This window comes from Syngnathus leptorhynchus, chromosome 3 (genome assembly GCF_054491065.1).
Source record: "Syngnathus leptorhynchus isolate UIUO chromosome 3, UIUO_Slep, whole genome shotgun sequence".
Classification (NCBI taxonomy): domain Eukaryota; kingdom Metazoa; phylum Chordata; class Actinopteri; order Syngnathiformes; family Syngnathidae; genus Syngnathus; species Syngnathus leptorhynchus.
The window spans coordinates 19,380,214-19,408,205 of NC_141197.1; the positions used below are offsets into that span (position 1 = coordinate 19,380,214).

At 39.3% G+C, this 27,992-nt stretch overlaps 1 protein-coding gene and 1 long non-coding RNA gene across 3 annotated transcripts in view; one reads left to right on the forward strand and one right to left on the reverse strand.

Annotated features, from left to right (window-relative positions):
• Positions 1-27,325, forward strand: part of pcdh9 (protocadherin 9) — a 104,631-nt gene extending 77,306 nt beyond the window's left edge. Inside the window, exons 2-3 of the mRNA XM_085908027.1 lie at positions 1,986-2,187; positions 25,518-27,325. Of these exons, the coding sequence (XP_085764153.1) occupies positions 1,986-2,187; positions 25,518-25,885 (570 nt within the window). The 3' untranslated portion in view covers positions 25,886-27,325. The remainder of the gene's footprint in view (positions 1-1,985; positions 2,188-25,517) is intronic.
• Positions 1-27,992, reverse strand: part of LOC147059650 (uncharacterized) — a 158,345-nt gene that overhangs the window by 123,019 nt on the left and 7,334 nt on the right. Inside the window, exons 2-3 of one of the 2 annotated variants that reach the window (XR_015065702.1) lie at positions 25,492-25,722; positions 16,907-17,229 (exon numbers count right to left, since the gene is read on the reverse strand). This is a non-coding gene — a long non-coding RNA (uncharacterized LOC147059650). Of the gene's footprint in view, positions 1-16,906; positions 17,230-25,491; positions 25,723-27,992 lie in introns of those variants that run through there. The other variant, XR_015065701.1, reaches the window with a different exon arrangement.

The following is a 27,992-nucleotide window of genomic DNA, read 5'->3' on the forward strand; positions in this document are numbered from 1 at the left end:
TTTACTGTCACGCGGCGTGGGTCTTTATTTTGACAAGCCTGGCAAAACGTTTTTCATTTTTAAAAGGACGAGATGTTCACTTTCAGTCTGTTTTAAACACAGATTGCAGGTTTAAAAGTCAATATTCCATTTTGGTTTAAAGGGCTACTTGTTTGTTCTTGATTTTTATATGAAAAGCCGAGCTCCGAATCAATGAAGCCGACGCAGTTTAAATTCATTTGGAATGCAACCATCTACTTTTATTGGCCTAGCTAAGATTTACAGTTACAACTAGTCTGCAGAGGGCTCAGACATTTTCCTCTTTGATGATTTATGTTGACTTGGATGACATTTGGATGACGTGTGCAAAACTGGCTTCTGATCTTGCCGGCTAAATTTTTGTACAGTTTGCATAGCAAGGACAAATGTTATTTCAGCTCTTCCTCATCGTATGCAAGCTTGCTTTACATGTCACCATGCAGTAATAACCTGCTTCTATTTTTTTTTTTACAGTGTTTGTATGTGTTTGGGCAGGGAAATTATTACAAAAAAACAACAACAAGCAGATAATAAGGGTTAGCAGGCGTGATAAGCCATAATAGCTTGTAAACTGGCAGCAGGGACAGTTAAAGCTGGTTTATGCTAATATTATTACAACAGACAGTCGGCAAGCCGGAACGCGGAAAGTATCTTCAAACGTGCAATCGGCCACGTCTCAGAGATGGAATCAATTCACACAGTCTCACATAAGTCTCAAATTGTTACATTCGAGTCTGACCCAAGTCCCAAGTCATTTGGATTTGGGCAAGTCCGGTCCAGTCCTGCCTGCCTTGTGATAATTCAAGTCATGATCCATCAAGTGAGTAGTTTCCATCTACCCTCGCTTTTCCATTCTGTTGTTCCTTCTTTCGGTGTACCCATAAATGCACCCATCCATTATTTACATCCATCACTATGGAAGTATTTTAATCTGAAGGAAGCATATTTCTCTTTGCAAGACCACCCCCCTTCGCCCCTCCCTCAACCAGGCAGCCTTTTCCTAGTTCTTATTTCTATTATTAGACATCTTTTTTAGTTGGATTGAATGCCGCATGTTCTCGGAGCAATTTTAAATATATAATGAGGTCATTTGCATTAGACTGCAGATTGGCTGACCTTTGCTTTTTGCCAATAATTACTGTAAAAGCTGCCGTGCCTGTCTGTCATCAACAATGATATGGCACGAACACCTCGTTCTGTCCACAAAAGGTTAGCTGGAGGCTCCGGTCTGGACTTATGAAAAAGCCGCAGGAAAATGTCATTAGAGCTGGAGGGAAAAGACAATCAAAATTAGTCGTTGGAAATTCAATCAGGTCGGCTTTAAAGATTGTGTGCGCGCGTGCGCATGTTGAGTGTGCGAGTGCTCGCACACCAATAATTACCAGTTCCTCTCTCCGTCAAATAATTTTGTTAACTCCGCTTTGACTTTGCAAACCCAAATCAAACCGACAACACTGAGTAAACCATTTTATGACGTGCTAACACTTTGCCACGAGTAGCTCTGTTTTGTATTCTTTGTTAATCATGTCTGCTGTTACATGCAATAACACATTTTTTCACTTATTTTTTTTCTCGTGATGAGTAATTTTCTTGCAAATATGGGTTGTCTCACTGTGCAGTGAAACGTGACTGTTTTGCATTTATTACCCCCCCCCCCCCGTCCACGGGCCCCACAACTATAACACCAAGTCTAAAATCAGCCATAAATCTGAAACTGCATCGTTTTATCAATTATTAATTATTAATAATTAACCAATTTTCAGCCCCTCTTCTTCCTGAGTCTAAATTATCCAAGGCGACGTATTACCAACTGCAAAAAGAACTATACATAAAAACAAAAAAAGGCACAAAAAAAGACAAATAAAAATTTATGAAAATTATCTAAAAAAAAAAAAAAAAAAAAAAAAAAAAAAAAAAAAAGGCAGAGCACTAACATGGAAGGCTCTGTTGTGTGCTCTTGGTTCTAGTCGCAGCGACGGGTCACGTTTCACCTGCCGGACGGCTCCCAGGAGAGCTGCAGTGACAGCGGTCTGGGGGAGCACGAGCCCGTTGGCAGTGGCTCCCTCCTCACACAACCTCTCCCTCTGGTGCAGGCGCAAGACGACTTCTACGAGCAGGCCTCCCCCGACAAGAGAACCGAAGCAGACGGCAACTCTGATCCCAACTCTGGTGAGTTTCAGCATTTGGTGTCCAAACAGATTTTTTATCTTAGCATATTCAACAAGAGAGCTCCAGCTTGTGATACAAGTGTGAGAAAATAAAAAGGGACTTGAAGAATATAAGACGTGGTTAAGAACACAAGTTCTCAAGTATGATTTCATTTGGAACTACTCAAGAGGGTTTCCAGTGTATACATGAGCAGGTCATTCATTTCTCAGTTAATCATCCAGACATGTTGGTGCTTCCCAAGAGCCAACCTGGGCCTCCCAAAGGCTCTTCACCTATTTGTGAAACTCATTGGATTTATTTAGAGATGATTTCCCAGTTGGAAGTCGCGGTGCTCTGAAGATGTTAACTTTCTACTGGGGATGTACATCTCCGACCCACTTTTCTCATTTTATCATTAAGTGGCAAGGCGTGCGTAGAGATCAAGCGCATCGCCCCAAGGTCGGTGGCAGGTTGTGTTGCGAGGGCGGAGGAGCAGGCGCCACGGAAAAACGAGTAGCAAGAGTAAACTGGGGGGTGCTCTTTGACACAATTGTATCGGATGGAGTTGTAGTTGGCACGTGAACTAAAGTGAGTAATATGCTGGCCTCTTGGACTCAGAGTGTTTTTAAATAGCATCTGATGATTTAAATAATGAATAATCCATACATGGCACGTATCACTCTGTATTTACAGATAAACAGGATAAATCATATGTACAGTGGTCCTCTTGTTAGTGTTTCCCTCTATTGCCTGTTTTCACTTTTGACCTCACTTTATTAGGTTATTTTCTTCCTTTTAAGTCAGACCATTAAAAAAAAGTCTTATAATAGGTTTTACAGGAAAAAAAAAAGCGTGGCCAACAAAATAGGCTTCAAGCGCACCCCTTCACTCAGGCTATTCAAAAATTCTGAATGCAACGTTCTTATGTACGTCGGGTGGGAGTTGCTTCTTTATCTTCTTAAAAAAAGATGAAGAAAAAGCAACGGTGAACACGGCAACTAACTTATTGTTTGCACAACAACATTCACAGGCACTTTAATACTGCAAATAAAAAGTGACTATTGATTTGGAAATTACTAGACCAACAAAAATTGTTTTCTTTCAAAATTAGATGAACATATTCTTAAGTAAATAATACAGTTGAAAACTAAATTTAAAAACAAGTTCCCTTCAAATATTCTTTTAATCAAAGAAACAATTTTGAATGGTTCAAGCAGACACAATCCAAGTGAAGAAAATTGAAAGAGTCTTGACAGAATACCAAGCTGACATTTTCCAAAGCTGACCTCTCAAGAGGTACTAAACTAATAGAAAAAGTATGTGGGCGCCCTCCCGCGACAAGGACACCAACAGCATCATGCGAACAAGAGGGACACTTGGGTGTTGAAGGAGCCAACATAGACTGAAGTGAGCCAGGAAACTAAATACACACTGGTTAATTATTCAGACAAGAACACAAGTGCAGGTAAAAAGCTGAAGCACCGACTCAATGCTTTAAAGCATTTTGATCTCTTAGTTAACACAATCGAGGGAGTACGCTTTTTTTTTTTTTTTTACGACAGACCCGAGCAAGAAATGTAGTCCATCCACAGATTTGAATTATAAGCATTTATCATGCAGCGCCATAAAATACATGTAGACATAAACAAATGATAAAAGCCGGAACAGACATGAGTTTATTACAACAATCGTGAATCAAATATCCCGTTGCCAAGAAGATATAGGTGTGCTTGATGATCTATAAAACATCTTTAAGCATTTTTACACTGTCCACTGTTGGATCTGAAAAGTCATTTTAATGACGCTTGGATGCCAGCCAATCCAATGAGTGAATGTTGAATTTGAGTTAACCTGCCACCTTACGGCATTTGATGGCTAGACTTAACTGACATTTCCTAACTCCTACGTTTTCTTCTTCAGGGTATATTCAATTTACAAATGAGTCCACAAAATATGACAATGACATTATTTAAGACAGTTATAATGTCAACTCGGTCCTGTAAGAAATGCGACAGAGGAAACTTTTTTTCTGTAGGTACTTACATCACGAAATACGTATAGAGGCAATAAAAAATCTTCGTCGGCATATTTGCATTTCAACAAATACAAAATTCATAGTGTTCTGAGCAAAAGACTGCATCTACTCATCTATAATGAATCATATTTACAGTGAAACTAGAGATGAGTCAGCACGCCGCATCTCGACACTTCCTTTCGTCAAGACACAACAGGGGGAAGATGTGTTGTACTGCGCTACTTCCTTGCACACGCCGGCTGCTTTTCAAATGTGATGTCTGCTCTCATGTGTGGTAATTCGTCTTTTATCTCCATAAAGTTAGAACCAGTAACATCCACACTGTGCTATGAATATTCAGATGACTGATAAACTGTAGTTCAGGGGTGTCAAACTTATTTTTGTCACGGGCCGCATTATAGTCATAGTTTGCTTTTGTCAACCCAAATAAATGTATGAACGTCTTCATTCGTCGTATATAGTATAGGCTACACAACAAACTAATGAATAACTAGTTTTCAAAAAACACGAGTAAAAATTGTTCAAATATTTAAAAAAAAGAAATTGAAATCAAATCAAATATTTAAAAATTATTTTAAAAAATGAATGGTAATAAAAATTGCTAACAATATCTCTACTTTTTAAAAGTGAAAACATTTTGAAATGTTGTAATTGGCATAAACATTTCGATGCACAATTTGTCTTTGTGGGCCACCTAAAATGATGTGACGGGCCGTATCTGGCCCCCGGGCCTTGACTTTGACAACTTGCTGTAGTTGAATCTTTGACAGTATAGATGCCAAGTAACAATTACAATTTCAAATAAAAAAAAAATGCTCGCCAACAATCAAAAAGGAAATTTATTTCATATTTTAAATGTATGAAGTTACTTTTGGGGTGTGGTGGGGCAGAAAGAAGGTGAATGTACTCAACTGGCCTCTATTGACGTTCTCCCAGTTCTTCCACTGATGATTACAACCTCCATATTATTGATGTTGCAGTGAACTGCATAGACGTCAAACCTCTTGAGAATGAGCGATGCGAATATTTCATCCAAGCAGTTGTATGATGTATGCACAGAGACAAGGAGGTGACTGAAACGGTGCAGAGGGAGAGTGGATAAGTGGTCAGGTTGTTATTTAAAATCGTATATTACAACTCCGCCTTGAGAAGCTGTCACTGTGCTTGCTAGAAAAGGGACACGTTTGTTGAAAATGCAACCATTATGGCCATTACTCACATGAATATTTCAGATTAATCGCTCACAGTCATGTATCATCATACAGGAGGAAAATATGCACCTGATGTGTCTCCATAGCAGAAAAGACTAACACATTCGAAGACTAACTACATTTGGCAGGTTAGCCAGGGGAAAAAAAATGCATTTTGAGTTGCAAAATGTGTTCGGCTGCAACTTGGTACTATGCTGCAGATAAAAAAATAAATATATAAAAAGTATATATATATTTTTTATAAAAAAAAAAAATAATTTTAAATAAATAAATAAAGAACCTTTATCGTCATTGTAACCACACCATACACTACAAGTTAGATTTAAAACCTAATTGCAGTGAAAGCTGCAATGAAATTCTGTGGGAAATCTGTGCTTGAAGAAAGGAACAAAAAATCCTTCCCCTTACAGCTTGAAATACACTTCAGTGTAAATAGGAAATGTTGTCTTGGAAATACTTTTAAGAATGTGGTTTTCAGTCAATGGGATCATACTGATTTTGGATACTGGTTGCGACAAGAGTGGAGACATGTCTGAAATACTGAACTCTTTCCCGGCAGCCATGTTGTTATTGTAGTTCACACGTCTTTCAACAATTTAGGAGGAACAATAACAGGCTGTCAGTTTGGCAGGCGTACGACCCCATGCAGCACAATTGCTGCACACAAGTGCCACTGATTCTTTTTCGTGTGATTCGTTTCAGTTTGGAAAGACAATACAAGAGCTTCAAATTCTTAAAAAAAAAAAAAAAAAAGCAAACTTCTTTTCCCACTAATTTTCCGTACAGCTTTAGATCATATATCAGGAAGCGGTGTTAATCTCTCCTCTCTATTGGCCTCTGTAAATATGTTGCCCTAGGATACAATGGGCTTTAAAGGATTTCTGTCTCCAAAGAGAAATTAGACAGGTGCTTGAGAAGCCAACTAAATGGAAATGCTTGCTGGAGCATACAGGCGGAAGCGGGGTGCTGCTGTCAACCAGTAAACATCGTCTCAAACTCGCCTCAGTCATTATCGCCCTAGTCAGTGCCAACAGCTTGGGTGAGCAGACGGGGGCCTGATGAAGAGCATCCTCTAAGATGATTAGTCACAGTAAGGAGAAGAAGAAGATTCCCAGGAATGTGGGATTATAGTCGACTCTTTGGTCCCCGGGTGAGTGGCAAAACATGGCAATTGGCAAGTAGCTGTTTAATAACTTGCAATTAAGACAAACTGTTGACTCCAAATCAAGTCAATCCAATTGACTAGATTAAAGACTGATTAAGGTAGCATCGTTTGTTTGTCGAAGATGAATGGACCATTGTTTCTTTGTCAACTTTACATCAGAAATGGGCAGATTGTAAAATAGGAAATTATTTTCTCTAAATCTTACAATCATTGTCATTATAATCTGTGTTCTTTAGTGGATTGTTGTTTCGTGATCGGCTTCTCTTGATGCTAATGTCTTTGCCATTGTGTGTAAAGGACGATGCTGTTTATTATAAAAGTTAAAAGGATCAATTATTGTGAGGCCAGAAAAATCCAATAGTGGACTCCAATTTAAAAGCGTGCTACCTTAACTGCGTACGTTTAAATGCTTTTGTCCATCAAATGTAATTTTTACAGAATTACTGACCCACACAACCATAGCTAATATTTAACATTCTCTTGTTGTAAGAAAGAAATTAATCCTTCGGGTATGTATGGTAAGACAACATTGTATTCAGGTCACCTCTCAGACTGGGCTCCTCAACATTTCGATGTTGTTATTCTTACAAAGAACTTTATTGTGCTTCCTATATTATCCTTTACACCGATTAATTTATCTCAGTGTGGCAGGCTCGGTGGTAGAAATTAATCCTTTGCTATTGGCTGGCACGAGGGAAACCATTTCAAAAGTGCTGATGAAGGAACATGAGCTAAATTCTGATGCTCATCTGCTGTTATTTTGCTTGCCTTTGAAGAACCCTATAAATGTTAAACATAATCTTTGAATGCAAAGAATGAAGTTGATTGCATTAAATAGACACTTGCAAAGTCTGCTCAAAGCTAAAATACGCTCCCTTATTACTTAGGAGATTATCGTTTGGCAAAAATGACAGGTTACTTGTCATTTTTTTGTCCCGATTTATCTGCTATTGTTCTGAAATAAAACAATAAAAAACAAAACAAAGCTATTAACTATTAATGCTTTGCGGTCACATTGCTCGAACTTGTTGGATTTTCATTGAAATTCATTTATTCTGATTGATGAATAATTCTATACACACACACACACACACACACACACACACACACACACACACACACACACACACACACACACACACACACACACACACACACACACACACACACACACACACACACACACACACACACACACACATTGGTAATGCTAAATTCACAGAAACATTTTTGAACTGTTGTTGATGCGGTAAAAGTGCATGCAAAGAAACTTTTTGGAAAACAAGGTTGACGTAGGAACACTTCTCTTTGCAAGTTACTTAATTTAAAATACTAATTTTAATGAGGAGAATTTCGATGGAAAATCATATCCTGGTGATAGCATAGGATGAGTGAGAAGTGTTTTAATTTGTCAACGGCGTGGTCTCGTAAGGACGGTAAAGCTTTTTGTTTTGGAAGCCATGCACGTGCAAGCACCCCTAAAAAGAGGCGAGAAAGATAATATTGCATTGAAAATACAAGATGACAGCTGAATTCAAGGTGAGCCGACAGGGCATGAAGTAATCACTCAGGGAGTCAAATGCATTCTGATCTTGTAAGTGATGGAAGGCAAAAGGTCAGTTGCAGAGCAGAGCGCATTTGAAGGGAGAAAAGCTTGTAAAAGCTTTCAGCGTGAATTTCAATGACGTTTTTCACACTTTGTTTAGTGTAGTGACGGTGTGTATTTGAAACACGGGAACCAGGTCTTGAAATTGAATTATTACCGTTTACGGTATCGCGGCCCTTCGTTGATTATCACTTAACTCGCCTTGGCACTGAGATCAAATGCCGCGATGACAAAAATACGCCGATTACAGGCTATATGGAGAATTTAGAATTTATGCAGAAATATAAAATTATCTCGGCTGAACCTGTTTCAGAACCTGAGGAAAAAAAAGTCATGTTATGAAGTTCGCCTGCAGTGACAGCTATCGACTGAGTACAAACGTGTTTAACGTGCGATGTGTGAGGATTCTAAAGACGCAAAGGTTCAGGGAGGATGTTAAGAGAACATTACGCACGTCGCCGAGCAACTGTTGCCAAGAACACACAACCTTAACTCATTCAATGACAGTTATAGACGTCAAAGATGGGTTGGCAGTGAACGAGTTAATGTATGTGTGGCCAGCCATTAGAGAGTTCTGCTCAACTATGAATTGTCTTGCGCTTGCCATCTCGTGTTACTAGCGATCCACCGTGCCTCCCTGCTGTGTCCTGCTTGAACCTTAAAAGCATGAGCTAATCCTTGAAAATGCCATCCAGAGCTTGACAAGTCACCCGTTGCTTACTGGTGTGAAATTTACCACGAGGTGAGAGAGATAGCCTTTAATCTTCTTCCATTACAACGTCCCCATTTTGCATGCTAGACAGACTTAACCAGATCGTGTGTGCAACACATACTTGGCAGAGGGCAATCCCCAAACAGCTGAAACCAAAACTTTCTTTTACTTTAAAAAGTCAGCATTTTTTTAATAATATAAAACTACTCTCGTAGTAAACAGTGGGCGTATTCCGATTTGCATAACAGATGGTAGTAGAAGTTCCTCTGGACATGAGACACCTGGAATGTCTCAGATAAAGTCCCTCGGTCTTAAATGTCATGAATGACAGCTGTCTCAAGTGCCCTAATGCCAAGTAACCTTCACATTTCAGTGATATGACAATGAAATTTTACACAATTAATTACAGGTGGAAAAATTTAAACAGATGTGTTGGGCTGTGCCGTTTGGGTGGAATAAGAATCAGACTGAAATTGTCTATAAATTGAAACATTTAGCAAAGTTTGAACTCCAAAGCTTACTCTATCTGTCAGTGACAAATTCTGCTCATCTCAATTCTAAAATGAGTTCAAAAGAAAAAAAAAAACAGGACTGGCACTGTGATAGCACACATATCATGTACATCGTTGTGTCAAACTCAGGGCCCGGGGGCCAGATACGGCCCACCACACCATTTTATGTCTGCCACAAAGATCAATTGTGCATTGACTTCATGTGTCAATACTCAATTAAAATTGAGTTCACTTTTAAAAAAATAGACTTATTGGTATCAATTTTTCTTTCCATTCATTTAAATAAAAAAAAAAAACCGTTTTGGCCCGCCGAAGGAAACTACGACTATGATGCGGCCCGCAACAATAATTAGTTTGACACCCCTGATGTACCTATGTGTTTGCGTTTTGATCTGAATTCTACCATCAAAGTGATTCATTTCAATATACGGAATATTACAACCCTAATGAGGAAAAGCGGTTTTGAGAAAAATATGGATGATGTAAGACTGAGTGTGTGGGAGTAAAGAGCTTGAAAGAGCCCTCAACCCTGATGTTTCCCATTAAGGAGCTTTAATATAGAAGACTTTGGTATTGTGTGATCAGGTGATTGATCAGTCAAATGGTGAGCGTTTGTGCCATTCTGATGCATTAATTAAAGATCTATGACATGTCAAGTCCAACGCAAAGCGGTGGCTTCATCAAAGAGAACCATCGCAAGTTGGTTGGCTGCACTCTTTGTAAGTTCAACCAACTCCATCTTTAACCTTCCCATATCAATGAGCGGATGTTCATAAGAAGTTCATGTTTGAAGCTCCAATGCATATTCCAAGCTACATCAAAAAATCAGACCAATTTCCTTTAATATGGCAACAGCTTACAGCAAAAGGAGCTTTCACACAAGTCCCAAGTGTCTTAATTAATATTTATATTTGTCCAATGCCTCAAACTTTGCCTTCAAGCTTTCATTAAATTATCATAAGTTAGGGGCCCGGCCGGGCTTTTCTGTGTAGTGTAGTGCCGTGCTGTTCTGTTACACAAATATGTCACACCATGGCAACCTCAAATCCAACCCCACCCCCAACATATTTTCTAATGACATAACACACAAACAATACCAACAAATTGAGGGAAGGGTGTTAAAAAAAATGGTTTGCCCACCCTTTATTTTGCATTCGCCAGTGATGTGGAAAGTTGCCTTTGGCAGCCCCAAACCTTTGCACCCTAAGCATTACATTCTGCACAATTAGAGGCCGTCCTATGAGCTATCTGACAGCGTGACCAGGAGGTGCACAATACCTTGTGCTCTACACAGTGTTGCTAAATGCAAGGCAGCTATGATAATGAGTGTTTCTAGCCAGAAGCTCCTGACTGGCGTCTCACCCTCGCACTGACCCGGGGAGATTGGAAAGAAGCCTGCTGGCTCCCGAGGGACCGAGCCTGTCAGGTCTGTCACTTCTCCCATGACACGGGAGTGAGTGGAGGTGTTTTAAATGCCAAAAAGGAGCCCCTCTCCACAGCCCTCGTCTGGTGCCGGAATAAAAGTCCTGTCTGTCAGCGCCGTGTCCCCTGCTCTCGAGAGCCTGAAGCAAAAAGCTGAAGCTAATTGTCCAGGCTGAATTACCCCGCCGCCAAGGAACAAATCTGATAAGATGACGTGACATTGTTTCCGAGTTAACTTGAGCCCTGCTATACCAGCAGATGTATTTTCATAGCGCGCCATAACGCGAACGGGTCGTCGCAGCAAACGAGGGCTTTTGTCGCGTTGCACTAATTTGAATTGATTTTCAAAAATCGTCAAGAATGGGATGACATTTGCATGCAGGCAGACTCAAGATTGAAGATAGCGAGCGAACCGACTCAATGCCGATCTGCATAATGATATTTGTTTGCGCTGTGTTTGTTCTCCCTTTGACACCGAGCTCAAAGTGATGAGATGCAAATTTCATGGTTTTTAGAATGAGAGGCTCACGCTTCAGCTTTCTCAAGTGAATAAGAAGTCAAGTCATCCATGCTAAGTCGAGAAAATATTTTCAGCAGACCTGCTGTATACAGCTCACAGCAGATGATGTATTTCAAAGTCACATTTGAACAGAAAGCAGCTTTTTACCTACGTTCAAACTGGAACTTTGCTTAAACACTCGCCTCAGTGCTTGAATTCTGAGGCAAGATTGAATTTCCTTATTTTATGCTCAGGGGAACTAGCAGCATTTTTTGTGTGTGTGTGCCTCTTTGTTGCCATTTCATAAACAGGCCCATTAAATAGGCTGCTTAAAAAACAATACACAAATGGAGAGGTTTCGGATAAAAATAAGACTTTTTTTTCCCCCCACACTTTTTTTTTTAACATGCATTTATATAAAAAAAAAAAAAAAAAAAAACATTATTATATTTTTTGAAATATAGATTACAGTTAACTATTGGAAACAGTAGCTTATTTGTAAGGGGATGAGAATTTGGTGTAGAATGCAACAATTGGCGGAAAGAGAAAACTATTTTGGACTAAACTCATCCTATCATTGAAAATACTTTCAATTGTTACTTTATGCGAGCAAAAAGTGACTTTGTTTGTTTTATAATACACTTGGGCTTTTTGAGCTCTTTATGGACTAGTTTTTGAAAAACAATAGCTCCTCATTATACACATTCTGTTTTTAAGTCTTCTCACAGTTCAGTGCAGGAAAAGAGCAATCTGCATGGATGGACCACATTTCTGCAGAGCAACAAGTATGAATACTTGAACAACAGAAAAAAGCACAAGTTGGAAATCATTTCATACTTAAAAAAATGATTCTACAGTGCAGTGTGCCTATAGTGACTTAACTTAAACAACTGCACATTGACACCAAGGTAAAGATTGTTAGCTGAATTTAATGGAGCCTCCCACTGCACATTAGAACCAACTTTTTTTTTGTAAATGACTTCTTGCAGAGGAAAACGAGCCAAAGTGCACAGCGAGGCATGATGTAAAAAGAGTAGCAGATGGGTTTGCAGAAGAGAAAGAGAGTAAACCTATCGTATCAGCAGGGCCATATGCGACTTGGATAGCATCCCAATCCATGGTGCGTAAATAAAGCAGATGTTTGCTTGACGATTGCTGCACTCCAAAACCACAACAGAAACTTCAAAGTTGGAAAAAAAAAAAGGAATAGAATAGCTGGCTCCAAAACAAAACTCATATCATTGTTTTTAATGTGACTTCAATATGATGAGTAATTAAACAATTCATACTTCATAACTTTGCGGGAAGGTTTGAAATGAAGTGACATTTAGCACCATTGACAGTTATAGACGTCAAAGATATTAACTGGGTTGGCAGTGAATGAGTTAAGTGACAAGCCCTCCCATTTGTTGACAGCTCCGAGTAAAAGGCCCACAATGTCACACGATCAGCCACGATGCCCCCACGATATGACTCAGTTGGCATTGAGGCTTTTAAAAATGGGTCGTTGTGACCTTTCCCTTGGGTACGATAGCTGTCTGGAAGCGAAGAGAGGACGTGGCTGTTTGCGTTGCGGCCATTATGTCATTTGCGCCGCATATTCAGCATTCATAACGCTTTAGTGCCAAAAGCTCTGTGAGTCACTATTTTTCCGAGGATCAGGGCCGACAGGTTAAGCAATAGCGACATTAATGCCGAGTAACCTCTCGTGTTGTCCTGATTGCGCCCAGCGGTAATCTTTGTTTTTCTTTTAAAACATGAAAACGTTCATAAAACACTTTATCGGCTCAAATAAATGGGGTCAAGTTCCTCATAAATGGAAATTACGGAAGCTGAAGACTGCGGTAAAAGAAAGCGAAAGCGACAGCTAGTTTATGACTTTTCACAGTCTCGTGTCATTTCCACTTGGCCTGAAATAGAAATTATATTGATATTTCATAGGGTGGATGTTGATGTATGTCTGATTGCCCTTGGGGGACTTTAGCTCTCCTTTAAATTAAGACTTGGAATAATCAAATACTATGAATTTTTATTCTTCTTAATCATGAAAAGGATGTGTGGGGGAACAGCTGAGCCAGAGTTGATTAAAGTGCGGCAGAGATTCATTGAATCTGGCTCAGAGCTCAAAGGAGTGGTTTAAATAGTAGTTCATTTAACAAAATGTTACGTTCTTAATGGCTAGGTAATAAGACGGTCTTTATCTTTTATTGAAAAAAGTGGAGTCGTCTCACAGCGTGATGTATGCCTCTAAAGGGAGCTTCTTGGAGCAAAGGCAGCGGGCTAGAAATATCATGAGAGAGATCAAACATTTGATCATGACTCCGCTTACCTGCAGGCTCGGACTAGAACCGACACTTGGCGCCACAATAAATCGTTTAGTCTGAAAACGACTGTTTTATGAGTGTTCAAAGCGGAAATGGGATCAATGACAGTCAAGTTCACTCACACCTTGCAGATGTTCTCTCTGAGGCCAAGAGTGTCGTTATAGGAATTGCATTTTAATGCACTGCAAAAACAGCAGAAAAAAAACCCTTTTTTTTTTTCAAGCTTAATTTTTTAAACCAAACTTTATATACCGTAGCGGTTAATATTTTAATTTAATTTAATTATCAAAACAAAATCATTAATCGCACAGCCAATATTATTCATTCATTGCAGATCACAGGGAAGGTGTTGCTCTCTTTCCCAACTCCCAAAGATGATCAAGACAAAAAGCCACACTTGAACTGAACTTCCAAACCAAAAATATTGAAACTCATAGTTATCCTCTTTTTGATCTACTTTTGAATATTGGCAGCATGTGATGCTCAAAGACTAATCTATCAGTCCTTGTTGTGTTGGCATATGATGAAAGGTGGGGATTATATCGGTCAGTCCTGTTGCCCTTTTATGCTAATTACCTGGTCTATCTTCCCCCCTCACAGCTTGGTATTCTATACAAACCCTCCAAACTTTGCGTTATTTACACCAAACTGACATCCATTGCTCCGGATTTTCAGGCTGCTTTTGATTCTAATGAATTACGCTGGAGCTAAGAGGTCGAGTCTTAAAATAAATGCAATTAGTAATGTCAAAGACCTTACACACCACCTCGTGTTACTCTTTGTACTCTTAATTACTACTATGCGTGTCTCTTCTAAGGACAGTTTGCCCCAACGACTTGTAGCCTGACACAAAATGCTGTTTGAACCGCAGTCCGCCACAGCCAAACATTTGGAAGGATGCAGGAATGTCATAATGTCCAACAAAATAGTTGTGCACTGATAGTCTACGATTTTCTGTTCAGTTTTTAAACAAACCACATTGCCTTTTAGCAACTCGTGGGATTCTTGGTTCTGAAATATTGGGCTGCATAATTAAAGATAACTCAACTAGCATTGTAACATGCATTGTTGCTGCGGCAGTTAGAACTCTTTAAGCAAGGGATATCTGAACACAAATTATGCAGCAACACATGCAGATCTACATTTTGAATTTTGATGGCGCCCAACGTAGCGATTGAATGAATTAATGGTGTGTACGTTCATTTGGGGTTCAAACAATTTGAGATCATGAAACAGATTAAAACTCGTAAATCAATCCATTGGTCTATTTCACAAACAAATCAAATGCGAACTGCAAAAGCAGCAGCTAATCTGCAACACGCACATGTTCAAAAAACAATCACCTGTGGACATCAATCGTCTGCCGCTCTTCTCACGTCACCACATCCCATGGATGAAAGCAATTATTGCACTGCAATTAAATCCACTAATTAATTCACTGGCTGCTCTGATGCAATGGTTCAAGTGTCGGCTGGATGTGTTTATGGGTCATGTGAAGTGAAGGGTATGAATAGCAGTGAAGATTTTATGCATCTCCTGGCACACACAGGACGCCCACCCTAGGCCACCAAGGATATAACATCCAGAGTAATGTCATTTAGACCTTGGCGAGCTTCTTGTGGCCCACTCAAGGGACTTTCTCGCCTCCGCAACGTCTCCTCAATTCTTGCCGCCCTCTGCCTCTTGTTTTCCTCCACTCCTTGGCAGCCTTGCTGTTCTTTTTCCTCCCTCCATTTTCCACCTTCTCCAAAGGCCACTCGTTGTGCTTTTTTTCCCTCTTTTATCCCCATTGCCCCTCGCTTTGGCCATCCTGCCTCCCGCAGCTTACTGTATGCCGTCGAGCGCCATCACACAAAGCGGTGGCATGATCCAGAAACCCCATTAACACTGGGATTTCACCCAGAGATTATTTAAGTGTGGCATGCCTGCCAGGCAGCGTTGTTCTCTGTAATCTGGTGAATAGAGTATGACTCGGGGAAGAAGGGATTTGCAAGAGTTTCAAGGCTGATTGGGTTCTAGAATGGATACAAAATGGGCTTTTAGGCATTTTCAATATTTCAGTCCCATATGGAGTTGGATTTAGGTCGTGGGGGCAATAGCACAATGTGTTCAAGAGAAGTTGAGGTTAAATCCCCGGCAGTATGATCCCATTCTTGACTAGCTATGTATTCTACGGAGGTTTGCAAAGTAATTTAATTTGAGGTAATTGTAGCAAGGAGCCGTAATTAAAATAATTCAAATGCACGCCATTTATAGAAGAGGGAAATGAAAGGATAATAAGGCCGATGGCTGTTTCTGCTCGTGGCCTATACGTGGCTTGCCTTTCATTATCATTCCTTTGTAAGTGCATCTAAAATCACATTTCTTCACGTGTCACAGGATTGAACGTCGGATAAAAATAACAAACTTAAGACAAAGCCAATGATGACACCTTTCATCTGACTGTTTAATAAATATTACTGTCTTGGGGACTCGTTTCTATTGATTTGTACTTTTTGTTTATAGTGACTGTCACTGTTGTTTTCCCACTTGTGCTTCCGGAAATACTGCTCGGCGTGTCTCGGGGTGATAGCAGAGTGTGTCCTCGCCGCCGCACGGTTGGTTCCCTTCTCACAGCGGCAGAGGTCTTTGACCCAATCAGTAAGTCAGAGTGCCTGCTGATTTTTTGACATTGAGAGGGGCACAGACAAAGCTACTCATCAAACATGGGATGATTGAGGGGATTGGAGGAGGAATGGTTTTGGACTGAGGGACGCTTCCAATTTACATGCTGGCCTTGCTGTGTCAGACTCAGAAATAGAGACGATGATTGTTATTGACAACATGTAACAATGGAAACTTTTTTTTATGGTAGAGAATACATTTTGAACAGCTCCTGGTATGGATCTGTATTTGATCAGGAGACGACAATGATTAACATGAATAGCCTTTTCTTTTTCTCCGACATAAGGAAAACTAAATATTCTCGCAAAAGGCTTTTCAAGAAAGAAATGCTGTGTTGAATTTACTCAATTTTATTTCATCAAGTGGTTGCACAAAATGAAATCATCTGCGTCCGGATACATTTTAGATGTAGCTGATCGACTTAAGAAAAATAATAATATTAATAATAATAATAATAATAATATTTTTCCCAAATATTTTGAATTATTTTCAGCATAACAAAATGAATATTTTATATATTATATTTCACACTCAAATTTACATGAATAAACATCCAAGTCATCTTTGCATCATTCTAAAAAAAACATCATTCTAATTCTCAAATATTTATTCATAAGAGGTGCTTTTTGTATTCTGGTCAGCTGCCTTGGATAAATATGGCTTCTATGGTCAGCGGACCAATCTCATTAAGGACAGTAAAATGCCGTAAACTAGATTGCTTCCACCGTCTCTGCTCGATTATAGTCTTCTTGGTAATTAAAAGCCGTGTTCACACGCCATGTCATTTCATGAGTTTTGGCTGATGGTGAAGGGAGCGTTCCAAATGGAAGGAACCGAACCGCTTTCATCCTCATGTTCGGCGCTTAGCAGTGAGTGTGCATGCTGGAACGAGTCAGTCCAACAGGGAAGAGTCCTGATTGTAGGCACAGATGTAAGGATTTAGGAGTGCTCAATGCTGGCATTTACACAGGGCGGCGTCATAAAAATATTCTCATATTGGGCCCTCAGAGACACAATCAAAGCACATAATCCTCCAGATTAGTGTGATTGATTGTTTCCTCCAAACAGGATTTAAAATTGCAAGATAGTTACAATCTTCCCCATGATTGACTGCTGAGCAGCGCCGGGCGAGTCAGTCGGAACAGACGGCGGCTCGCCCGTGAGACCCAACGAGATAAAGGGCAAGAAAGAAATTAAGAAATTTCCTTCCGAGATGATTTTTTTTTTTATGTCGGGACTCATAAAATGCAGGTCAATTAAGAAGTTCTTACCCCCCGTGTCCTTGATCTTAATATTTACCTTTTAGCAGATGTTTCCGTTATTTGGAACACCCTCAAAAAAGACGTCGGAAACGACCTCGACGAATGCACAGCTCGTATGGGGGAAGAGCATTTGATTTTCTTGGTTTGAGATTTCAAAGGTATCACCTGCTGTAATTGCCTGACCCAGGAATCTATAAATCATTCTTCACTAAGGTCATCTTGTAATTTCTTGCCTAATGTTGGCATTTATTTTCCTAGCATGCTCTCTTTTTTACATATAATCTTGCCAGGTCATTTGAAAGATTAATTGCTGCCATCTTCAAAAACAACAAATTAGTTACACACATTCTGACATTAAACGTGAGCACTAGCACACACATCAATACCAACACGGGGAGAGAGAAAAAAAAAAATAGCTCCATTGCAGATGAAGCTATCACCAAGGTGTCCTTTACCAATCAATCACGGAACGTGTTAAATCCCCGTAAAATGGTTCAGTTTTTCATGCTAGTTCAAGTTCATTTTAACAAGTCTGCAATTTGTGTTGAAATTAAACAAAATTACTTTCCAGCATTGTTGCACCCAGGAAGTCATTTAAATGTCAAATGAAATCCGTGTTTACAATTAGTAACGCCTTTTATTTCCTGTGCTCCAAAATGTGATCATGATGGCTGTTAATCACAAATTTCCACTGGCTGTCTATTTATGACTGTTCCAATCAATGTAAAAGGTAACTGCCACTTTTTTTACTTTACAAGCTTGGTCTTAAGTGTCACTCCTCATTTCTCATCTGCACTCGTGTCAGTTTATGCCTCAGGAGTCTCATTGTTCAATTACGTAGTTAACACGGAGGCTATCGGAAATCCTTGCAACGTAAACAATGATTGCACGTCCCCATTTAGAGAAACACAAAGCAGTATTTTTTTAATTCATAAAATCAAAAAGACACTGTAGATAAAGATAAATTACAGATTATCATGCCTATTGAAACAACCTTCGAACCTCAATTCCCTTTTATGTTTTTTTATGATTCTTGATTTATTAAAAAAAATACTATTTCTTCCACAACTGTTTTAATGTTTAAATTATAGATGAGTAAATTTCCATTTCTTGGTCCCTCAGGCCAAAGTTTGTGGTTTGTAATTATGAATATAATATATATAAAGATAGCGTTTCAATTTTGTTTTTATTATCGTTTTGAATGTGCCTTGTGGTCATTTGAGACAGCATTAATGCTCAAGGGCAATTTTGTAGAGCTCAGCAAGTGAACCGGCATCTCCTTGCAATCAAATGAAAAGAAATTGGTCCTTAATAGGAACGAGTCCTTAGGATCTAATTCCTTTTATTTTACTGTATCCTTGGGCAGAATAAAATGCAGTCTATTGGGTACGCAAGTTTAAGGCCAACTCGGATGTGCTCTGTAGACACCGGTAGAGTTGATGGACAATGTCAAGAAGTAGATTAAGCAAGCAAACCTACATTTAGTGAATGACAATCGAAGTATTTTGAATGAACATTCATGACCAATAAACAGCTTGAAGCTACACTAAAACATTCATTCAGCCCAGGAATTTAAAATTGAGCAGCCCCTGGTGCACATTTTATTTTTTTGTGTTCCTCCTGTTGCCTGGCGATGTCCCAAATTGAAACCAATGAGCAGTAACATTGATTTTAGCTCTCGTAAATTTTCTGGTATGAATTTTTAAAGTTAAGTTTCTAAAGTTTTCTGTCTGAGTCACTGTGCCCTCATTCAAACTCACCAACTATAATATGCCAATTGTCCTTATAAACAAGCCACATAAGTTTAAGAAAAAAAAAATCACCCATGATTATGAGCAATACAATTGATTGTATTGACAACAATTATTTTCAACACTCATCTTCCACTCCTTTTCGTTGAGGCTCGTTCGCGCAAACCTCTTCCATGACAGCTAATTTAATGCCCCACCAACTTGCAAATTTTGACACAATTGGCGTCTTGCGGGGTCTCACGCTTGTGAACGACACGACCCAATTACCTTGAGATGACTCGTGAGCTTGTGTTTAGCTGCATGAGCAAAAAATAATTTACTATACATTTGCTGTAAGTAGAACATTAACATGAAGCTAATGGCTCGACGGTTACCTTTTTAGTCTGCAAATCATCGCACGTGTGCACAATGTAGGTTAATTTAAGTCACCCATGAATATGTATATGAGTGATAATGTTTGTTTGTTTGCATGTCCCTTGTGGTTAACTGGCAACCAGTCTCGGCACTGCTTCACTCCCATATTTCCAACTCACCCGTGACTCTGAACAGGAAGTGGTAGAAAATAACTAAATCATCACACACAGTCCACAACATCCACACATTCCATTTATCAGCATCAGCACCCTTAATTTTCAAGAATGTGAGTTTAATTTATGGGCGGCTCGGTGGTACACTGGGTTGCACATCCGCCTCACAGTTAGGCGGGTGCGGGTTTGATTCCACCTCCAGCCCTCCCTGTGTGGAGTTTGCATGTTCTCCCCGTGTCCGCGTGGGCTTTATCCGGGTACTCTGGTTTCCTCCCACATCCCAAAAACATGCTTGTTAGGCCGATTGAGCACTCCAAATTGCCCCTAGGTGGTAGTGCGAGTGCGGATGGTTGTTCATCTCTGTGTGCCCTGCGATTGGCTGCCGACCAGGTCAGAGTTTCCCCCGTCTGCTGCCCGATGACAGCGGGGATAGGCTCCAGCACGCCCGCGACCCCCATGGGGACAAAGCGGTTCAAAAAATGGCTGGATGGATGGATGAGTTTAATTTAGTGCACTTTTAATAACCATTACATTTCTATCCTTTCCCTCAGGTAATTGGAAATACATGTATATATGTGTGCAGATCATACTCAGAGATGACAATTATTATGAGAGAGGATACCTGCCACCAAATTGCAATTCCAGAGCTCTCAAGAGATGGACAAGGTTCTGTTTTATTACCAAATTCCCTCGGGCTCAGCACAGCATGTCTGTCACTACTTCACTCAGCAAGCCTTAACGTTGTCTGCTTTGCTCATTCCTCAGTCTTATTTTTCTATCGACCTTTCACAATATCGGAACAAACAAGACACAGGCCCGAGAGGTACAGCAGCTCTCCGTGGTTTGCTTTTCCTACTTGGTGTTGTAACGTTTGAAATGTTAAACGAGGCATGGCTAGCAGTTCTTGCACAAAACCGGAGTCAATCATGTTTCCAGATCATAGAACCCATTCTTCGGTTTCTGATTCCATAGGCGGAAGGATTTACACAACTCTATCTAAAGGCTTGGCATTGTGCTTGGGAATGTATGCTTAGTCTTGCATGCAGCTGCCCGGCTTTGAACACTTTATGACCCTCATTTCATTCGCGTGGATACATTTTGGCCGAGGGCTTGTGTGATTTAAATCTTAGGGATGGAATGAACACCACCGTTTCTGCTTCATACCAAAGTCTAAAACTGTCTTAATATAAAATGTCAACTCAAAGACCGCTGACTGGCTTCAACGTGAGATGATTTTGTTTTATTTTTTTACCTGGCTTACTTGGCCAGGATTTTACATCTGTGTTTTATCCACTGCTCTGACTGGCTAATCATATTTTAATGTATTTAAATTGACTTTAAAGACAAGGCCATTTGCCAAATTTACTCAGTGAAAATACATTTGCTTTCTATGGCTAATGTTGTCAAAGGGGCTGAGTAAAACAACACAAAGAAAAAAAAAATCTCAAGTCAGGCAGATCATTTGCCAAATCATCAAAGTGAAAGGATGGCTTCTTTTCTTTTGTGGCCTTTTGAAGTTTAACAATTGGTCCATAGTGGCTTATTAAACATTTTGGTGGGTAATATGGGCAATATTTTCGCCCCAGGATTTGAGTTGTTGGTAATATTGCACGACACAGACTGAAAATGAATGCGTAGGTGGTGGATGAACAAACAGTGGGGTGGAAGATGCCCTTTACCAGGGACTTATGGTTTAATTCTCGTCACTGATCCCTCCAGGAACGACAGCACATGATCACGGTGTCTTCCTTCTGCATCTTTTTCTGAGCCAAAGCAAGAGCAAACTTTGTTCCAGTTAAATATCATTGCCAGAATATACAGAATATAAAACACACCATACATATAGTCAACTGTCTTTTTATTGCTGTATATTTCTCCCATGAGTGCTGAATTGCAATTTAAGAATTAGGTAAAATACTGTATAGTAGAGTTAAGCCAGAACAGAATTTTGAACAGAAACAGTTATGATCTGAATTGAAATTCTGCAACCACACGAATAACGGTTTACAAAACAGCTCGCAGTAGCATCACCCTCACTTGTAAATTTAATTATTTTCTTCAAAATGTCTGTACAACAGCAAAGTTTTAGGCTCGTTGAACTCTCTCAGTATTGTGCTGCTGCAAATTTGACATGGCACTGCCCATTCCAAAGCCAGTCGTTAGGATCTGATCCAAGAAAGTTGCTGCCCAAAAATGAAGATGGGGATTTGACGTGAAGTCCAAGTACCAAAACAATTGCAACCATCATTATACTTTAATATAGAAACCCCAAACAGAAAAATAAATGGGATGGAGTTTGGAAACAAGCTCTAAGTGTTATAGTTTGTAATCTTTTTAGACTATATAGGTCAACCACAGTATGCATGTACTGTGTGGTTACTGTATTAAATATTCACAAATATTTCATGCATGCAGAACATAAATAAATGACAGTTTATCTTGTCTTCTCCCCATCTTCTATATGACTTTTAACATAAAGTAAAGTGAAGTGGAAATCTGATTTTCAGGGACGATCTGACAAACATGTAACTGTTGTTGGGTTAATAATAGGCTTTGTGTTGTTTTCTTCAACTCACATAGCCTTTTTCTGCTCCCCTTCCAACTTTCATGCTGCTCTTATATATCTCTCTGATCACCTCTCAGTTCCATTCTCAAGTTGTTTTTTCGATGTTATTCCCGCTAGCTTTTCATCTCTTCTCACAAGAAGCCGTTTCCTGGCCTCAAAGGAAACACGAAAAAGGATCCATCAACTGGACTAGTATTCTCCAGAGGATGTCGGTTTTTTTACGTTGCTATGATATGTCCGCTATCGTATTTAACCAACCTGAGATAGCCTTTTCTGTAGATCACAGGTGTTATTTGGGAAATTTGCTGCAAAGCTGCATGAAGCCGCATGACTCGTACATTTTGCCAAATATCTTAAAACTTTTTTTTTTTTTTTTTGGCTGTTTGAAGTAAATCAATGAATTGAGGCAGGCTTTATCATGTTGTGTATCTGTGGATTAGTGGTGGAAATATGAAGCTTCAAATTTGCTTCATGAATCTTTTTTTTTTTTTTACTTTTGATTTTTAAGAAATCACAAGTCAGTGTACTTTCAACCCAATGTTGAACACAGAGGAGTAATAAAAATACAATTATTTCATGAAATAAAATTTAAATTAAATTTTCCCATCACTAATATCCAAGTTGGAACTCAATGTGGCAGCAGGTCCCAAATAAGTTTGAGAGTTGGCGTACTCCTACCATGTGGGTATTTGAACAGAAGCTGGAGACAGCAATCTGCCGGCAAAACAGAGTTCCATTCTTTCCCAAATAGCAACATCTGGGCATGCTTAACAGCATGGAAAAATAAACAAGCCCTATGGACACGAGATCCCCCGTGCTCAATCACGTTTACTCTCTCCCTGCCTGTTCTTGCCGCCTTTGTGGAGGCTGTAGGTTGTTGCTATACGCCAGGCACATCAGTACTGATAGAGTGCATCCAATTAATTAGCCAAACACTATCTCATTAGCAATAGCCAACAGACAAAAAAGAAAACACAAATACACTTTTAAACAACCTTCTCCTCTTTTCTAACCTCCATGGTGCTGAGTGGGAGGGCCATGAGAGAATATGTGAATGCTGCTCTGAGCAATTGTCCATCTCTCAACAACTGTAGTGCTCTTGGATAACATTTATTCAACTGCTTCTGCAGAATTTATCAGAGCAACCCTGAGTGCATCTTCCCAATGTTGTATCGGGAAGAAATCTAATGCTTTTCTTTGTCTTCATGAGATCCATCTGTGTGGACATATGCAGAATTTGCGCAGTGCTGTAATAGTCACTGCTTTCAGACACATTTCCTTGCATTTCTCAACACCTGTGCCTCCGTGTTATTTAAAGCACTCGCGGGCTTTGCACCCAAACGAAGCCACCGGCTATTTGCTTTTGGCGTGTAATTCTATTCCTACTTGTTAGCAAAAAAATATCAGTCTTTTGGTCTATCTAGCTAAAATACAATAGTCACAGATAGATAACACGTTGGTTGTGATTACAGAGGTCAGACGAATTGTGAGGCACAAGTTAAGGCAATATTCTCGGGTTCCGAGATAATCAAAGACGCCAGGCAGATAAGCCTTGGAGGTCACTGATTCTCAAATAAGGTCATTTCCAAAGACCAAACAAGAGGAGGGTTTGTTTTGTTTTTCACGTAGGTGTGCATTGATTTGATGGCGTTAAAAGCCCGAGGCAACAAAGAAATAAAAGTTGGAATGTAGGCATTGAGTATCCAGTAAAGTGACACTCTACGGTAATTAGTTGTATAATTATATAGCAGAAGAGGTATCAGATAAATTTAATCTGAATACGCTTCACCAAGGGAGGGCCTTCCATTAACCTTTTTGGAATGGAGGGCTACAGGTCGTGTGTGTGTGTGTGTGTGTGTGTGTGTGTGTGTATATATATATATATATATATATATATATATATATATATATATATATTAAAAAAAAATCATCTGGTTTGCATTTGCCTACTGTGTGAGCCTAGCCTTCGATTCCTCTCTGCAAATATGACCATTTTCAAGTGGACACTTCACTGGTGTGCTATTTTCAAACAGGCCCGCGGGCTACTCATGTAGTCCTCGGGGGCTAGCTGAAGCATTAGTGATCGATGCTACACTGTAGGTTTAAAACAATCCTCTGGTATATATTTGACATGTTATTTTGACTGACTGAGCAATTCTTTCATGCAAGCCAATCATTTATGTAATATAAGCCTGTTGACAAAGTTGTTGTGCATGAACAGATGAAACCCTCAGAGAAAACAAATCAATCTTCTGCCTACCACATGTGAATTTTTATATATGAAGGATATACACAAGGACCCTATCTCGTTATTTTTTTCTGACAGAAACATGACTGCAATTTTGCATTTTAAAATCAACACACACGATGATCATAATCAATACATACAGTGATCTGAGCACATCCAATTCTACAAACAATTTGATTGATTGTCTTTCCTCAGGTTAAAGTGTGCGAACTGCAAAGACATCATTATGACGCTCACGCACAATCAGCGTTTTCGACCATGAGCACCATGTCCATACACACACACTCTGTTCCCCTTCCAGCTCTCTCCCCTAATATCTCCCCAGAGGTCTATTCACTCGTCGACCATCTCATTTAAGGAATTCATCTTGCTATCTCATGGGTGCCATTGATTATTTCATTCTGAGGTTATGCACACAACCATGATTGTTTGTGCCTTGCTTGGAATTTTTGTGTACCAATTATGGCTTATTGCTGTGATGAGACTCCATGTTCCCTTACAGTAGTCATAAGGTGTCACATTTGTTAGCCTCACGTGTCATAAGATTGAAGCAAAGCTACAATTCCGCGTTTGGGCCTCAAATTCGTTTTGTCAGATGGAGACATTCAATACATTCATTCTGATATTGTACACATGAATGAGCAGCAATAATAATAATAAATCCGCTTCAATCGAGTCAATACAATCTTTTAGTATAGTACACCCGGGTCTGTTCTCATGAGCGGTTTGAAGGCCACTCTATGAAAAATGTTTTGCAACATGTAGAAAAACAAGATATTTTGAATGAAGCCAAAAAACGAGTATCTTTGACATGTACTGACCTGATTTCCTTTTTTCAACTCCTCAGATGGGCCCCTGGGACCTCGTGGCTTGATGGAGGCCTCAGAGATGTGCACACAGGAATGCCTGGTCCTCGGACATTCGGACAACTGCTGGATGCCTCCGACGCTGGCGTCCTACCAGCAGCACAAATCCCCCGTGTCCAGTTTTGGGTCGCAGAGGGAGTGGGGTCCCAAGGATAAATTTCTCAATGGACATACCTTGACTCGAACCTGGAAAAAAGAGAATGGACAGTCGGACTTTGGTGACAGGAAGCAATTTGGGAGCGAAGAGGGACACTTCACAAGCAGTGGCATGGCTGATATTCCTTTGGTAAGTTTGAAGTCCTGCCAGACAGCTTCCTGCCCAGACAGCCCCAAGGACCAGCAGCTTTAAAATGGACTTTGCCCGTGTGTTGTGACAACATAAACTGACAAAAGAAGGAGTTATTCTTTTTGTTGTTGTTGATTTCTTCTTTTCATCATCTATTACCACGTCTGCTAATGCTTCCACATAGTGGTAGCCACGTGTACAATGTACGGCATAAAACTAAAGTGCTTCTGCAGTGTTCCCTCCAAGTCAACAATGCTGAGGATGTATTTTTTTTTAACCTTCATGGATTGAAACGGGGAGGGTGGGATGAAAAGACATTCATTAAAAAAAACTATCATGGGAGACTGAAATATATACAAATATGTAACGTGGTTGCTATTGAGGTGTTCTCGGCTAGTATATATTATTCGACACGATCAAAGAAAATTGATTTACATTTCAGAAGACAATGTTCTCAAAACACTGTATGCAGACGCTTGTTCATTCATGTCATTGTGTTTGTAAATAAGACTTATTAACCACTTTCACATATCTGTAATAACCACAGTGATTTGGAGAGGTCGCTGCTATCACTGCTGTAGTCATCAGGGCTGGACAGTCACCTGTAACATGTCTGCCTTTTTTTTTTTTTCTTTCACCCCCCGCCCCCTTTTACGTTTGCTTTTGAAACAATGCTTTTGTCATGAATTATTTCCCATACGGCACACGTGACTATAAAATCATAGATAATCTGTTTTTAAACAAACAAAAAAAAAGTATGAAGGATGTCAGTGCTCGATATGTGCATTATAAAAGCAAAATGCTATGAAAACTCTATAAACTGAATTTGAAAGTGTTCAGAACAATTGGGTTGCAATATATTTGTAAATGTTTTATCTAATGATAATCTTATTGCTGTATAGATTTGAGTCAAATTGTGATTCTATTCAGTGCAATCCTGCAGTAGTATTTGGAATTTGGTGACACATGTATATATCTAAGTATACGTATACATATATGTATATTATTTCCGCAGGGACCATTATTTTTTTTGCACACCACAAAAAAAACACACAAAAAAACAACAATCATATTTTAATCACTGTGCCTTCATGACTTTATTTTAAAAACTGTTCTTATACAATAATGACAATTCTTTTGGCCACTATAATTGTCCACAATTAAATGCCTTATGCATTGGCTGGTTGCCAAATTTTGAGTCATAACTGCACAGGTATTAAAATGAAAAATAACAATACAGGTATTTAAAAAGGCATGTGCAGAGAACGCTGTCTGAAAAGGTTTGTTTTTCTTCCACAGCATGGATGGCAAAATACACAATGGAACAGCATGCTTAACGAGATATAGCTTTTTGAAATGAACTTCATTTTGTGTGCGTGTGTGTTTATTTTTGTAGAATTTATTTGTGCATATAATATTTGGTTTGTGAAGCACTTTCATGTTTATGTCACAATATAAAGTAGGATGGAGTGATTTGCTTATCGCGGTATGTGCCACTTGTGAGGGTGTTTGACATCACAAATAATGAAACAGTTAATCCTTGTTACTTCTATACAGGTATACAGCTACTGCAATAAATGTTTTAAATATGTCTTCATATTTGTGTCATTTTCTACTGCTTTTCACAATTTTACACTTGAAAGTTGATGCAACACATCTCAGAGTCAATCAACACTAAAAGAAAAAGTAACTTCTCCATAATACAGTACAATAAAAAAGGGAATTTACACCATTTTATTTTATCAAGTGCTTGCTTTGAATAAAAACAACAGGACCTACATTCAAAATCAAAATTATTTTGTTTTTGTGCAACCAATTAAATAAAATTGCATAAATTCAACATTTCTTTCCTGTGTCTCCTTTAAGGATTTGGTATTTTTCCCATTTAGTTGCATTGGTGTTATTAGAAGACCAGTAAACAAAGGCAAACTAGAATAACTACAAAATTAATGATAGATTATTTGTGTATCTTTTTTTTACCCAGTAACCTCATTGATGTGCTTATCAACTGTTGCCCAATGGACTTGCTGAAATTGTTCATTGCCATGCTATACTGATTTGGGCAAGAATTGTCACTGAAATGCATCAAAGCTAATTGCCTTGGAAGTGGGAGGGTGGCGAATTAATGTAATGCCAAGTCCAAGAAAAAAAAGGGCTCCATATTGCTTTT